Source organism: Ambystoma mexicanum, chromosome 2p (assembly GCF_040938575.1).
Source record: "Ambystoma mexicanum isolate Mex_15411 chromosome 2p, UKY_AmexF1_1, whole genome shotgun sequence".
NCBI classification, from domain to species: Eukaryota; Metazoa; Chordata; class Amphibia; order Caudata; family Ambystomatidae; genus Ambystoma; species Ambystoma mexicanum.
This window is the reverse complement of record NC_090923.1, coordinates 990,567,432-990,584,037: the sequence shown is the minus strand read 5'-3', so window position 1 is coordinate 990,584,037 and position 16,606 is coordinate 990,567,432. Positions and strand designations below refer to the sequence as shown.

At 46.0% G+C, this 16,606-nt stretch overlaps 1 protein-coding gene across 1 annotated transcript in view; it reads left to right on the top strand.

Moving 5' to 3' along the window:
* SART1 (spliceosome associated factor 1, recruiter of U4/U6.U5 tri-snRNP) overlaps positions 1-16,606 on the top strand; it is a 1,237,846-nt gene that overhangs the window by 698,074 nt on the left and 523,166 nt on the right. Inside the window, exons 9-10 of the mRNA XM_069644803.1 lie at positions 12,019-12,225; positions 13,233-13,351. Of these exons, the coding sequence (XP_069500904.1) occupies positions 12,019-12,225; positions 13,233-13,351 (326 nt within the window). The remainder of the gene's footprint in view (positions 1-12,018; positions 12,226-13,232; positions 13,352-16,606) is intronic.

The following is a 16,606-nucleotide window of genomic DNA, read 5'->3' as shown; positions in this document are numbered from 1 at the left end:
CCAGTCAAGCTGCCGACGGACGCAGACCTTCTCTCCAGAGAAGGAGGCGCCATTCTTCACCACAACCCGGAGTCACTGAACCTGCAGGCCTGGCTTCTGCAGCACTAGAGTTTGGAGGGTACGACATCCTGGCCGACTGCAGAGAGGTTCTTGCGAAGGCCAGGGCGTCCTCAACTCTCAAGTGCTACGGACATCTGTCTGGTGCCGTGCACAGAAGATTAACCCTCTGCGGATTATGGCCCCTCAAGTCCTGCCGTACCTACTGTCGCTGGCCAAAGCTGGACTGGCTCACGCCTCCATCAAAATACATCTGGCGGCAATCTCCCGATATACCAGGACGACGGGACGGGCGTCCTTGTGGTCTCATCGCCTGGTGAAAGAATTCATAAAGGGACTATTCCGATCATTCCCGCCGGTGAAGGCTCCTGCCCTGGGAGCTTAATGTGGTGCTGACCAGGCTCATGGGGGCCCCGTTCGAGCCTATGCATTCGGCGCCTTTGAAGTTCCTGTCATGGAAGACCGCTTTCATCGTGGCCATCACCTCCGCACGACGAGTGGGAGAGTTCCAGGCCCTATCTTGCAAGCCTCCATACTTGACTTTTCATGACACGAGGGTGGTGCTGAGGACACACCCATCCTTTATGCCCAAGGTGCCATCGGACTTCCACCTCAACGAGCCCTTGGTGTTGCCAGTTTTCTTCCCGTCGCCTTCGTCGCCGGCCGAGAGGACTTTGCACTCGCTGGATGTAGCTAGAGCGCTGAAGTTCTACGTGGACCGCACGAAGAGTTTTTGGAAGACGTCACAGCTGTTTGTGAACTTTGGGACTGTGAATCAAGGGAAGGCGCTCTCGAAGACATCCATTTCTAGATTGCTCTCCGGCTGCATCATGCACTGTCACCGGTTGGCAAACCGACAGCTGCCCAGCCGTCCGAGAGCCCATTCGACCAGAGCGATCGCTGCTACCACGGCGTTCCTGTCTGGTGTGCCCCTGCTGGACATCTGCAGGGCTGCGAAGTGGAGGTCGACGCACACCTTCACAAGATTCTACTGCGTCGATCGGGACTCCAGGGAGGAGTTCAGGGTCGGCCAAGCAATGCTGCGCAACCTGTTCGCCTAAGGTGAGCCTGGTGAGGAGGTAAGAGTTGCTTAATGTTGAGTTGTTGTATTGCTTAATGTTGAGCCTGTTGCCACCTCCCGTGGTTGTGCATGTGTGTACTGCTATGTATTCTTATTCATGAGCATGTGAATCCATGCCAGACCTCATGCTGGAGAAGGAACAAGTTACTTACCTGTAACGCTTGTTCTCCAGCATGGGTCTGGCATGGATTCACATGCGAACCCTCCCGCCTACCCCTCTGCGGCTCTTCACTTGGTCATACTGCCACTTTACGTGCTACCAAATCTGAGGATGGCTGCCGGAGGGAGGGCTTAGGGAGAGGGCAGTCATTGGCCGGGGGCAGTATGACCCAGAGACTAGTGATTGGTTACTACTAAGAAAGACAGATCAGAAACAAAACTGATACTGATTTTTTTCTATACCGAGGATTCCCGGCCTGACGACGGGGGAATATTCATGAGCATGTGAATCCATGCCAGACCCATGCTGGAGAACAACAGTTACAGGTAAGTAACTTGTTCCTTACTTGTTGGGGGAGAGGGGGACGGGGCAGGGAGTATGGAGAAGACTCCCTGTAGGTACACAGGCATTAGGCCTGGATGAACGTGTATGGACAAACTCGCAAGCACACACCTTAGCACTCCAGCAACACAGGAGCAGCAAAGCATCTCTAGATAAGTTTTACTAAGTCTTACAGGCAGTACCTTTTAAAAGTGAAGAGTAGTATGCAGCACGATGGCCCCGGTCACTAGATTCTTGGTCAGGCAGGCTGAAGCAGGGACACTGGATGGATCTCGCAGCAGCAGTCAAGCGCAGAGCCTCTTAGCAAAGGATTCTTCGTGATTCTGTGTTTTTGGTGCCCCTTTTCAAAGCACCAATGAAGAACGGTTTCGGCCCGTTCAATTCCGCGTGCTTTCTCAGCCCAGCATTCTGCAGAGGGGACTTGAAGGAGCAGAATCTTGGCTCTGGAGGTTCGGAAGAGGTCCACCAAAGTTTTGGGAGGATTCGATCTTCAGAAGGCGATGCACTGCACAATGGCCACAGGTCCCAGCGTAACATCTTGCCCCCTAAACTCATTCTGGGAAATATGATGCATTTGCCCCATTTTTTCTCAGAATGGTTAATACCTCATTCAGAGATTAGAAGGTTCCAGCAGCAGTCAAGATGGTCACTGTTACCCCGTTAGTTAAAACGCAAGGACTCGATCAACACGATCCATCTAACCCCTGCCCGATAACCAACTGCGATTCCTTATTAAAGATCCTAGATAAAGCAGCAACTAAACGGCTCCAAGCGTTTGTGGATAACAACTTGCTCCATTCACAACAATCTGGCTTTAGTGTATCGCATAGCACCGAAACCGCTTTACTCGATCTCCAGACCAGAATTCGGACATCTTGGACAAAGGAAAGGCTGGTATGTTAGTGCTTTTAGACAGATCAGCGGCCTTTGATTTGCTAGGTCATCAGAAACTTCAAGAAGCATTAGGACAATCGTGTAGCTGCTCTCAGCATGCTATAGATCTGGCGTCTTCTTTCCTTGCAGAGCAGAGCTCCAAAATACACTGGTGAGGCAAGTACTCTAAGCCTCGTTCCATCAACTATGGTGTACCTGTCATGAATCGTCCCCACTGGAAGCTATGGGAGCAATGGAGGAAGGGATGAGCCATCTCCGCTTCAGTGAAGCTTGTGCAGCATACTAGTGTTCTGTCCTTGTTTTGATGATGTGTTTAAATACCCTTTGGAAGCTTCACTCGGCGCGTTGCAACCCTGCGCTTCCCTTCGGGTTTACACGCTGCTCGAGTGTTCCGTATTCTACACGCTTTCACTCATTCCTCCGTTCTAACTCTGTTCCTCCCAATTTGTCTTCCTCCTTTTTGTTCTGCTCCTGAGCCGCCTCTTCCGTGTTATTCTTTAACGCTTTCCCCGGGCTCAGTAGCAGTTACGGTTACCGTGGTTCAGTGCCGCCTACTTTATTTCGATACTTACTTCCTCATCCTACTACTCCACTTAACCTCTGGATTCCCTTCCTGTTGGTTAGGGCGACTCCGATTCCTCTCAGTTGAATCCAAGTTCCTTGTCAGCCACGCTTCCTGTCCCGGTGCATCTTGGGAATTGTAGTGTCTACGATCCGAAAAGTAACCAATACAGAGAGATCATATTTACCTGGGATTCAAGATACCATCAACAGAAGGTCTACATCAGGGTTTTTCAGCAAGGCTTTTCCCTGAAGTGGGGTGGACTCACTGGAAGCCCCTATTGCCGGCTTATTGCTTTTAGGCAGTGTGGCTTCCAGAAGAGCTTATCCTAAAACCTGCAAAGAAAAGTAACAACTCCTGGTGAGAAAGAAGAGACCTATCTTCCGAGAGCTCATCAGACGAAGTGTCCACAGGTGAGGAGGCGAAGGAGGTGGGAGACTTCAAGGGTGAATCTCTAACTGCTGCCAAGTCTGAGTAACCCAGGGGGCAAGTTTATCCCCCCTTCTATTTAACTTGTACTTTCAATGTCTCTGCACCCTCCTTACCAACTTAGGGGTGCTTGTCACCAACTTCGCTGGTGACACCGAGCTAGTAATTGAACTAAGTGGGTGTCATTCCTCAGATAACACCAAGGTTGCCAATATCTATAACGCAATCGAGGCCTGGATGAAGGCAAACTGGCTCTGCTTAAATGGAAGCAAGACAGAGCTCATGATATTTGGCTCACCCCAGGTTAGGACTAAACTTAACTCAGACTATGCCTCCTTTAGTATTAAGGACTCAGATATTCCGGTCTCTGACAAGGTTAAAACCTTAGATGTTTACCTGGAGTCATCCCTCGGGGCGGACGCACATGTAGTGTACCTGGAAAAAAACTTTTCAGTATTACCAGAGACTATTCAGACACATTAGACCCATCCAGAGCGATAGTAATTGTACCACCATTGCTAGAGCCACAATCCTCTCTAGGCTGGATTATGGCAACACCCTACTGTTTGGAGCCAGTAAAGGCTTTATCGCCCAATGCCAGACCATCCAAAATAATGCAGTGAGAGCCATTAGAATGAAAACCAGAAGATAACACATCACTGAGTCTCTCCATTGGCTAGCCATGGACGATCGTATTACATTTTTAAAGCAGTCTTCATCGTACACCACTACCTCTATGACTCTGCTCCAGTTTATCTGAAGGAGCAAGGACTGGTGAAAACCACACGTGCTAAGAAAGTCAATGGACTAGTGCGCTCGTTCTCAGCTAAAGCAGCAACAAAGTGGATTGAACTCTTTTGCTCGCTAAGATTAGAACCTAACTATTTGATTTTCAGGTGGAAACTGAAAACACTCCTATTCAAATAAATGATCAGCCTATTGCAATGAGAAATCTGCTGTCCTGTCTTCTTTGTTTGTCTGCTGTTTGTCTGCGTCTTGATGCCTGCGGGCTCTGGCGCGCTACAAACAAATTAAATGGATTGGCGGTTTGCAGCCAGTGAAGGTCACAGCTCGTTGTGGGATGGCTCAAAATGCAGGTTGTCCTGAGACTTCCTGTTCCCACCAGTCTAAGGGAGGAAGTCATCTGGTCTGGAGCTTCCCTGTCGCTTGGAAAAGAGGGCTGGAGCAGCAGTGGTCACTCGGATGGCTTTGGCGGTCACTGCAGACCTGCTTCTCCTGGCCGGAATGGATCTTCCAGTGGCCGACTCTGGCTTCAGCAGCAAGACCCTCAGCTTTTATGTAGGAACACAGCCATTCAACATGTATGTTTCCACTCAAACTTGGGGCGGGGTCTGTCCCCATTGGACAGCCATGCACCTAGTTTGAACAGGGTGCAAGCAGGCTCACTGGAGGAAAAAGACCCAAGGAGTTTCGGAGTCCTCCAAGTTTACTGACCTCCCAGACACACTGGCGCCTTCGGGCGGACTTCACAAAGGGACCCCAGCAAAGGCAAAATACTAACAAGGGCCTCCCCTTGTACCGCGAAAGAACAAAACATTGTGAGTTTGCAAAAAAAGACCAGAACCATTTTGGATCAATGGTGTCCCATGTGTCCCTTACCGCAGCTGCGAAAGTAGCCTGCGTTGTAAGTTTCACAACATTGGTAGAACAAGTATCCACTGCCACCAGGCACTCAGATATATTACTGTAACCAGAAAGTTACAGGCTCACTGAGAAATGGGATACAAAGTATCCCCTTAGCACTCCACATAAGGTGTGGTGTGTTTATTTCACAAAGGTGTTGGTAGGATAAAAGGTATCCCCCCCCCCCTATTCTTGGGGACAGTAGTTCTCGCAAGGAATTAAAATAAAACCAAAGAGGGATGGCCATGGAACTTCCAGCAGCATTACACAGAAGGTGTTGTGTGCAGCAATAGGAAATTCCAGATGCCATCGGGAAAGATGGAGGCATGCAGGCTCCATCAAAAGGAACCCAAAAAGAGGTGCCCAGAGTACAAAACAAGAATGAGTGAGGAAAAAGGTTCCCATTCAATCGGAGAGTCAGAAAAAAATCTAATAGTCCAGCAAAAAGTGCCAAGGAGCTCACCAGGATATTACACGTGATGGAAATTATACCCAACACCTTTGGATTAAAGTTAGTTCCAAGAGTGTTCACAAAATGCCTAGCTCTAGTGGCGAGACTCCTCCATCATTCAGGTGTTCACGCTTACCAGTTTCTGGACTGGCTGGTACGCGCACCATCTTACCACTGGCGACGCTGCAAACTGAAGGTACCATCCAGTGTCTAACATCTCTGGGGTTTTCAGTGAACTTTGCAAAGTCATGCTTACAGGCTGCTCATAACTGGGGTACTGGGAGGATAAGCTTCTCCTCAGGCCAGCCGTTCACCAAGCTCTTCAATGGTGAGTCATCATCTGAACCTTACTCAAGGAGCTCCCTTTTGCCTTCCGACGCATCAAGTCACAACTACCACAGATGCATACCTGAACGGTTGGGGAGCCGACACAGTACAGTTGTCACGACTCGCTCCCTTCGCTCCCGTTCCCGCCACTTGGGGGCATGTTTTGGGACTTATTCCTTGCTGGACATTTCCTCCGAACCTAATGCCACAGTGCTGTAATGAATTGGGAGTGCTAAATCCCTATTTTCCAAACTACTTCCCTTCCGGATCCATTCCAGGTTTTTGGCAGCCAGCATGCTTCTTTAACCAAATGACTGTGCTTCCCAGAATGCCTGGCCCACTGCTCCACCTCCACCCTTGCAGGACAAGGTTGGGTGGAGGATAGGCAACACCTGTGGCTGCAGGTGCAGCAGTCAGCACACCTGAGGCGTGTGCTCGTTAAACAGCTTTAAAAGCCTCAGTCTCACTTCAGTCCAGCGCTGGTCATCGTTTGCAGTGTTCCTGTTTTTGACTAGTCCCTGGTTCCTGGTTCCTTGCCTTTGTACCTTCTTCCTTGTTCCTGTTTTCTTGTTTCCTCCGCCCTGAATTTCGGATTCATGAGCTAATTGATTTCTGCTCCCTTGATTTCCTTTTTTGTCTTCCTCTGTTTGCAGGCAGCAATTCTCAGTGCTTTCCCCTTTTAGATGCAGCCCAGTTTGTCTGTGTTCTATATTTCTTTGACTCTGTCCTTTGCTGCTGTTACCCATTTGCCTTAGCCTTCCTCTTAGTTTAGTTTCCTGTCTTTTCCTTGGAGGGGTAGGGAGAAGTTTGCATAGGTTATTTCGTTTTTCCCTGCTCCTGATCCTTACTTTCTAGAGGATCCATTCCATGTTTTCCACTGCACTTCTGCATTTATTTTCCCTTTGATTATTAGGTGTGGTGTGCGGTAGTAGCTAGCTCCTGTGTGAATGCTTATGTTTTCCTCACTATTTTGTAGACACTATTCCCACTTAGGTATTTAGTTTTCCTTCCATTGCTGTTCTAGCCTTTCGGGGTCCCAGTTTCTTCAACAGGATTCGTGGGCTAGCTGACATTCAAGAGGTTTATCTCGTCCTCGTGAGTACAGTTCTTAAGTTCCCTTCGGTAATACCATCAAGAGTGTTAGTACACAGATCCTGTCATTGCTTGCCCTCCACGTGGGTTTAGCGCTGTCAGTACCTGTAACAGCAATTGGGGGTAAGGCGCTTGCCGACTTTCCTCGCGGTCAGGTGCTTACCCCGCATCCCTTTTCATATATTGGTTTTGATGTCACACTCTATTTGCACTCCTGGGTTCTAGCATACCTGAGTCGTAGTTCCTGGGTGCACATTTCCCTTGCCATATTCGCTGCCTTTGTACTCGCCTGACTAATCCTGACAACAGTTCCATCCCAAAGGCCGGTGGTTACCAGAAGAAAAAGTCCTTCACGTCAATCCCCTCGAGTTGAGAGCAGTGCTGTGGGCCCTGGAGTCCTACAGACCCTAGCTGCAAAACATGGTAGTCTGCATCTATACAGACCACACCACCACCACATTCTAAATCCTTAAGCAGGGAGCGGGTTGGGGGGGTTAGGGGGCCTGCTCTGATTGTCTGCAGAGGTGCAGGCACTGTGGAAATGGGGCGCTGCATGTTTCTGATTCCCGTCCATCTGTCCAGGAATCCACAGTACAGTTGTAGATTCGCTCACCAGGGAATTTTTGTCCTGCCACAAATGTGTACTTTACTAGAGCCAAGTTCTGTCTTTTCACCAAGCGTGGGCAGCTGGAGATTGACCTGCTCGCTATGGCGACCAACAGAAAATGCACCTAGTTTGCAAGTCAGTTTCCCTAGAAGGGAGGGACACTTTTTTACGCTTTCCCTCGGATTTCCCCTGCTACCTCAAGTTCTCAGTACACTCAAACCGAACCACTGCACATTGATCCTGGTGGCCCCAGCAGATTTAATACTCGGACCCGCTTCACCTGTCGGTTGCGCCATAGGTCAGATTGCCTCCTGATCTCCAGATGCTGGGTCAGTTCTGCATCCCGACCCAGCATCCCTCTACTTGACGACTTTGCTCCTGCAGCCCTAGCATTTGGAAGCATCCCTCTGCCTCCAGATTGCAAATGAATCCTAGTGAGGGCAAGAGCACCAGCTATGCTGTCCTGCTATAAAAGCAAGTAGAAACGCTTAGCCATATGGTGTTCAATTCAACACCAAGATCCGTTACAGGTTCAGGCTGCTCACATCTTACCATACCTCCTATCTTTAGCAAAATCTGGCAAGGTGCATTTGTCAGCCATTTCACACCACTCGCTTACCTAAAATCAGCCTTTGCTCTGGTCAAATAGGATGGTGAAGGAATTCCTCAAGTTACTGTTTTCTGTGTTTCCACCGGTTCGAGCCCCTGCTGCAGCTTAAGAACTCAATGTGGTCCGTGCTCTCAAAGCTAATGGCCATCCATTCAAGCCTCTTCAGAACCCTTTTGAAATTTCTCTCCTAGAAGACGGTATTCCTAGTTGCCATCATTTCAGCCAGATAGGTAGTTGAACTGCAGGCCCTCTCTTGCAAACCTCCCTACTTGAGTTTCCACCAGTCTAAGGTGGTTCTGCATAAATACTCTTTCTTCATGCTGAAGGCCCCTTCAGTATTCCACTTTAATGAACCTTTGATTCTGCCAGTGTTCTTTGGCTCTCCTTCATCTCCACCAGAGTGATCCTTTCATTTTCTAGATATCGCCAGTGCTCTCAAGTTCTAAGTGGCCAGCAAAAGGGAGTTCCGGAAGTCATCTGTTGCTTTCAGAACTGGCGGCAAGGGCAACGTCCTTTCAAAGTCTTCCATTGCAAGATGGCTGTCTGCGTGCATTCCCACTACCGTCATCTGGCCAACAGGCCCCTCCTAGGAAGACCAAGAGCTCACTCGTTGAAAGCCATCGCTTCTACTACACTGTTCCTGTCTGGTGTCCCCCTGCTCAACATCTGCATGGCAGACACGTAGAGGTCTGTCCATACCATCACAAGGTTCTACTGCATGATAGGGATTCCATGCAGCCTGTTTGTATGAGATGAGTGTTCCAGAGGTGAGCTGATTGCTTCTGTTGAGGTATGCCTCTTCCCATTTTGTTGTGTATATGTACTTCTGTATGATCTCATTCAAAAGAGCATGTGAATCCATGAAAGATGCAATGCTAGAGAAGGAATAAGTTACTTGTAACGCCTGATCTCTAGCATTGGTATTTTTCATAGATTCTCATGCAACCCTCCCCCATACTCCCCTCTGGCTCTTCTGGCCTCATACTGCAACGTTGCGTGCACTGCCAAATCTGAAGATGGCCATCAGAGGCGGAGCTAAGGGGACCTGTCTAATTGGCTGTGGGCAGTATGACCCAAAATCTTTCTAAAACTGCTTGTCACTTTAGTGCTCTATTAAAGATTTAAGGTAAACTGCTTTCATTTTCGAAGCTTCCCAGCCTGCCGACGGAATATTCAAAAGAGCATGTGAATCCACTAAAGATACCAATGCTGGAGAACAGGAGTTACAGGTAAGTAACTTATTCCTTAAGGGAGATGGAGACTAAAATGATTAACCACTTTTTTACTCTGCAATCCAGAGATCAAAATGCAAGTGTGGTAAGTCTTTTCATAATGATTTAGCATGGTGTATCTGTAATATGTTGCCTCTGTGTCACAATCACACTTGACTGGAAGGGAAGAGAGATCGACACTCTTCCCCCGAACCACGGAAGCAGAATGAACTCGACCCTCCCACCGTGGTTGGCACAGGCGCCTGATATAAAAAACAGGTCGCCACGTGGCAGCCAATGGGGGGGAAGAGGGGTTAGGGAGAGGTTGTGGATAGGATGGGGGAATTAGGAACACCGGAAAGAGGGTAAGGAACTCCTAAGTTGGATGGGACGTGGGAAGCACCAGGAAAGGACCCTACTCTATCTAACATGTAACCAACAGTGATACTACTTGCACTAATGATATAGCACAGTACCACACCCTGCTGGTTCACCAGAAAACACATAAGCAATATGATGTAGACACACATAAGGGAAAATCCCCACCATGGTTAGATAGTACACATGGCCCTTCGGGCAGCAAATGCAACATACAAACATAAATGCTACTTTCCCACTAGTTCACTGCATTTCCATATGTCATATAGCGTTTTTGTCTGTGAATATTCCCTTGCTCAGGCATATGCTAAGAGGCTTTCCCCAGTTACAATATATGCTGTATTCAGCATGCACTGTAAGGGTTAACTTGACACACACAGAATTTCCCCAGCAGTACATGAACAGAATGTGCTACGCTACCTCTGGGAGCCCCTCGGGACTTCCCAGACAATAAATGCTCAGCCGTAATTCACTTCTAACATCTTTCAATATTTGCCAATAACGGTGCTTTCTGCAGTACTTATCTTTGGCCTGGGGATCCCCGGGGGACTTCCCAGACAACGAGCGAAATGCCGTGATTCTTGCCAGCAACCTCGCGCCCTCCTGTTCCGGCCCGCGTCCATGTAGAGTTTGAGTTCAGGCATACTTGCTTTTCTCCGCACGCGGCGCCTACCTCCGACTGCAAATTCCAAAATAAGCCACGCCTGCACGCTGCTGTTTGCCTGCTAATAAGCTGTTCTTGATTAAAGACGGCTGGCAGTGTGTGCACCGTGCAGAACTACAGAACATCTCTAAGGATGCTGGGAACTGTAGTTTCCAAGCCCTAAACATCTCCATTGTCTTAATAGGCGAATTTGAGCACTCTACGCCTTTGCCAGCCCTGATTCCTGACACTCTGAGCTGCATAGCTTCTTCTTTCTGGATATTATACTATGATTTTCCACATGGACTTGAATTTTACGTTTTGAACGTTGAGACCTAGGTTGAAAGTGTAAGATAAGATTTGTGTGATGATTTTTGGTAAATATTAATGTGGTTTTTGGTATTTGTCCCTGAAGCGGATTACGAAGTTGATGATAAAATAGAGAACTAAGAGTTATCCTCTGACTATAATGCATGGGGTCCCATCATGGTTTGATATAGATGTAAAGTATTGGTTCTCTTGCCCGACATTGTCTTGCATTCATTACTTTTAATGTGTAGTAATGTTTTTCCTCTAATGTTCCGTTTTGTCAGACAGGTTATCAATATAAAATAGTTTGCACTCCATAAATTAAATGGAAGGGGAGGAATAAATGCTGTGTTGCTTATAAGTTGGGTTATTTGTTGAAGACAATGGGTCTTTTCTCCATTTAAAGATGGCCTCCACATACTCTCCCAAGTTTGTCATGTAACATCAAACCTTTGGAAAAATTGGTTTACATGGCATGTATGACTGATGACTTTGCCCCTGACAAAGAACTTGCGGTTGAAATTTGTTAATCCTTTCCTGATCCCTACACTGGCACGTTGCACTCTATGGATGTTTTGCAGCAATTAAAGGTTTACATCTTTCTATGTTCATGACACTGAAGTGCCTCTGACCTTTCTTTCTTGCTCAACTGTGGCAATTCGGTTTTCTCTGATCTTCTGTGCTGTACTATTGTCTTTAAACCTTCGAAAAGCACAAATGTTAATTTACAAAAATCCAAAACCCTATTAGGAACACACAATTGTACCCTTGAACTTTCCCAGTGACTTCACCCGAAAACACCACCATCTAAGGGTCTGTTTCTAATCTTCTCACTTATAACGTATTGAGTTTTTGTTTCTGCTAAAGCATTTATGAAGATTATATTTTGCAATATTTTCTTTGCAAGCATTCCCTTATTGTATTTTAAACCATCATGCTCCCCTCCTGAGACTATCATCTTGGCTCCCTGAGAGACTGAGGGAGGCAAGTAGAAACCCCACAGCCTAGGTTTGGTTTGAGCTTCCTGAACCCTAAACATAGGATCTAGAGAACTCCCAACAAGCCTTCGACTTAAGTCTAGAGTCCACAACCATTGGAAATTGAGCTGCAAAGCTGGCCATGAGTCAACTGAGTAAAAAAATCTCTAATCCTCTAATTCTTTAAATATGACACCTAGCAGAAATCTGTAAAGCTTTTATTCTGCTCTGCTTTTTGCTCTAGCTAAAGCACAAGACTGTTCTTTCAAAGTATGATGAAGAAATTGAGGGTGAAAAGAAGAAATCCTTCCGATTGGAGTCGGGAGGCACGGCGGACTGTTCATGGGAGAAAGAGTTGCAGCACATCAGAGAGAACCTGCGAAATCAAGCACAGTCCCTGGACCTTCCTGCAATGAAGATCGCATCTGAGTACTACACTCCTGAAGAAATGGTAAGTATGAGGTGGAGTAATTTATTGGGCCATGGCATCTTCTAGTCCTGCTTCTCCGCTCATCTTGCTGTAGTGTGAAGGGGTGGCAGCTAAAAGTTTGGCGTAGAAATGCATTTATTGCACGTACTATCTGCCATCATTTACAAAGCACTTTGTTTACTATTTATAAAGTATGTCTGCAATATCATTGTACTTATTTTTTTCCAGCTTGTCTTTTCTCTGTAATTCACTTGCTGCCCTCCTTTCTTTTTACTCTCTTCGGCTCCCTTCACTTGTCTTCCATCAATTTCATTTCTATTTTATACAGTTGCATAACTTGGCCATCATTACATGCTTGTCCCTTGAATTACTTGTGCTCCGCTCCCTTTATTCTCTTAATGGTCCAATGACTGTGTTGCTCATTCTCCCTGCATTATTTCAACCAGGTCTAAACTAATTTTCTGTATATATGCAAACTTTCGTTTTTGTCACTTCAATGTAGAGAATACTCTTGCATCCGTTGTTTTCCTTTTACTCCCTTCCTCTTTGCTTTTCAATAGCCATACGCCAGCCAAATATGTAATTGATATCTTCTGATGCTAAAGATTCTCAGCCTATCTATTACTCCCCACCTTTTTATTTGCCTTTGTCCTATTTCCGCCTCCAAACTTTCCTGTGCTGCTGCTTTCCATGCCTTGTCCTTGAATATTTCTCCCTTATTCACATCTGTGAACCTGCTCCATATCCCACCTGTAACTCCCTACTTTCTTTTCCTGACCAACATGCCTTTCCATTTAATGTCACTTGGGTGTGTCTCACTTCTGCCACAAGCTTCAGACAACATTATTTTCTCCTTTTTTTGGGTGTCTTTTAGAGGGCTCTTTATTCGCTTTTCATCTTCTTTCCCTCAGTTGAAGGTTTTCATTAAAGAAACTGTTCAGCGTAAGCAAGTAGCATTTTCCTGTTTTATTTATGGTTGTGTCTAAGTGTGACTCAGTGCTCAATCTTTGCTTATACTTCCCCACTAGGATGTGACGTTCAAGAAGACCAAGCGGCGAGTGAAGCGGATTCGCAAGAAAGATAAGACTGTAAAAGTGGAAGATCTGCTCTTTGGATTTGAAATGTCGGCAGAGGATTATGGATCCCGGTGAGGACTTGATTGAAGAGTTTGATAGTTCATCGAAAACACTTAACTGCTGGTGCTTGGCTTAGGATATATATGTGCATGATTGTTGTAGTGTGAGTCTAGATAGAAAGCAAAAACTGTCCAATGAGTGGAACATAATGAGCGGCGAGAATGTTTGTCTTGTCAGTCTGTGGTCCTCATTTGTCGGTGAAGTGTTCTTAAAAGTGCAGGGTCTTCAGATCTGTTGTGAATTGCAGGAAGGAGGGAGTCGGGCTGATGTTTGTTAGGAAAGTTGTCTCTCTTAGAAACTTTCCCTCCAGATTCTATGGACCTCCACACTTTTTTTGTTTAATTAAAAAAGAAATGTTTTTATTTTATTCATACTTCATGGTTTAAACATTTAAACTTTATCATACATAACAAAACACACTTTACAATATATTATGATATAGATAAAAGAATAAGCAATGATCGCATTATAAAAGCCATTCATAAAAATCCTAATATCCATACCCTTAAACTAATAAATCAGTCTGCAAAAGATAACGAAATAGGACAAGCAACAGGCACCTAGAGCAGTGATGCACATAAAATCGTTCCCAAAGGAACTGATCTGGTGATTATCTAAGCCCATGAATGAAGCGCCCGTAGTGAAATTGATGCAGATTCGCCAGCTCAGACAGTCTACATGTTTTAAAGATTCAGGACTGATGTGGCAATAGCAACAATTAACACCTCAAATGTTTTGTCCTTCATAGGTATCTATTTTCTAATGTAGGTAATATGTAGTATCGAAAACGGAGAATTGATCAGGCACATTTCCATGGATAGATAAAATTGGAGATACGGGGCAGGGCATACTACCTTATGGTAACTCATGCATGGATGCTTATCTTTTATAAGCGGCTAGTTTATCACATGTCTGTGTCCAATCCTAACACCATAAACCTTTTTTCTCTCAATATTAAATTATCAATAGGGCCCTCCAGGGGAGGGAAGCCCACTATGGGATACTGATGAACTGCGAAGGACATGGTATCCACACAACCCACCTTACCCACCTTTCTCACAAACCAATACCAGTACCATTCCCTCTCTTCCGATGCGCTTCTCTTATACGTTCACTATAGGAAGTACTGGGAATAGGAAGAGGAAGGACTATCTGAATAGTTCCCCTTCACAATAGCAAGATAAAGAAGTGCTCTATTAGTTCTTGGGTGACTGACCTATTTAGTACTGAGACGAGTAAGAGGCGCAGAGTATTGTGGAGTACCCTGAGGAACCAAAGTGAGCAGTCTAGTCAATAGGGACTTGATCGGTGTATAGAAATAGAGGAAGAGCTCAGACCAATGTCGAGCCCTCCCTGGAGAAACCAGGAGTCCCGAGAAGGCAGACCAGGACAACACGAAGGGAGCATGTTGCCACAAGGAGGGTCCGGTGTCGAGGGATTACTACACAAAGGAGGAAGAAGCAGCTCCTGGTGCCCCGTTGGGACAGTGAATGTGAAGAGCAGGAAGTACGATCATCGGAAGGAAATTTCCCTCGCGGAGACGCTGCAAGCAGGAGGAGGCTACTGACTGGTGAGGAAACACTGAGGAGGCCCAGAAGCATCACAGAAGCCCTGAGCGCATTGCAGACTATAGAAACAGGTACGCAAGTGTGATGGGAGGTAAAAGGTGCTCAAAGCAATAGTGTAGAAGCTGGGAACCTGGAGAGAAATTAGTCACGGGTCAGGGACCCCAACCCTGAAAATATAACATTTTGAAAGCATGCAAGTTAATCATCCTAGTCTGAGTAGCTGACCTGGGAGTCTACGAGGTGGATTGTATCTGCAAGTCTGGGACCTGTACCCATAAAGCATCTTTGTTGATCCTCATAATAGTACCTGGTAGGAGAGTATACCAGGTGAATTATGCATGCAAGGCTGGGACTCGCACCCATTGAAGTATCCTCACCAGTTTTAATAGTCGCAGTAACTGACAGCAAAGGGAGCCAGGCTGACTGTGAATACAAAAGCAAAACAAGGAAAAGGAAGCATTACCCTCGACAGTGTTTCATGAACGTTGTAATAGCAAATATCTGACCAACTGAGAAACCAAGTTTGTGGTAAGACCATAGGATGGGAGTCGTACCCCCTATGGCTTTATGAACATCTTGCAAACAGCCAAGAGAGGCGAGCTATTCTCTTGGCACTATAAGTTTGAAACCAGGGGAAGGGAGCCGTATCCCCTGGTGTGTTGTGAACACTCTGCAACACAGCCAGGCAAGGAGAGTTATTCTCTTGGCACTATGAGAAGTATAAAACCAGGGGAAGGTGGAAGTCCTATCACCTTGTGCTTTGCCAACACTCTGCAAACGGCCAAGAGAAGGGAGCCAATCTCTTGGCACTATAATAAGTTTGAAACTAGGGGAAGGGAGTCCTACCCCATGGTAATTTTGTGAACCTTCTCTTGTTCCTATAAGAAACATTGGAAAGACCTGGGTATGGTTGTTTTGAACATTGTGAAGATAAGAGACTTTATTTCTTTGTGCCTTGGTGGAGAGTCAGTCCAAGGAGCCTTTTGAGAGTTTATTTTGGTACTCGGCCCTTGACAAAGAACATTTAATTTTCCTTATAACTGAAAGTAGGGAAATCATCCAGGGAAATATACATTCTTCTGAACCAAGAAGATCATCCTTTTTCTTTAGTTGATTTAGAATGTAAGGGAAGGAAATAGGTTTCTGACATGACAGCAAACCATGTACTTTTGACAAGACCTGACAGATTCCTTTGTTTATTTGAGGCAGGGAAACCCATCTTAGAAATAGGGACGGTTACGGTTTTTCTTTTCTTTTCTTTTGGTTTTAAATAGAAGTCTATAACCAATGACATGCCCATCCGTGTCATTCTCCTACTTCTGCACCCTTGCAATAAGTACCCTCTTCAATATGCTGTAAATTCAGGCCCCAACCAGCATTGATACATCTCCTTCCACCGTTCAGGACCAATAACTTGGTTTTCAAAGCATTGTTTTAGGCAATTAACTGCATATTGGCAAAAGGTTTCCAATAGACTGGAAATTCCTACCTTCGTACAGTCTAATAATAGAATGTTGTTAGAATACCCAGTCAGTCAGTGCAGTTTATAATTGGAAACATCCAGAGTTATAAATCTGGAGCAGATTAAATAATATAGGCACCAGGACACAGCCCTGGGCCAGTCCATTTGATTTTGGAATGGGGCATGTCATGTTTGTTAGGACAGATTTTCTGAAGTAAGGTCTTAGTAAAACCATT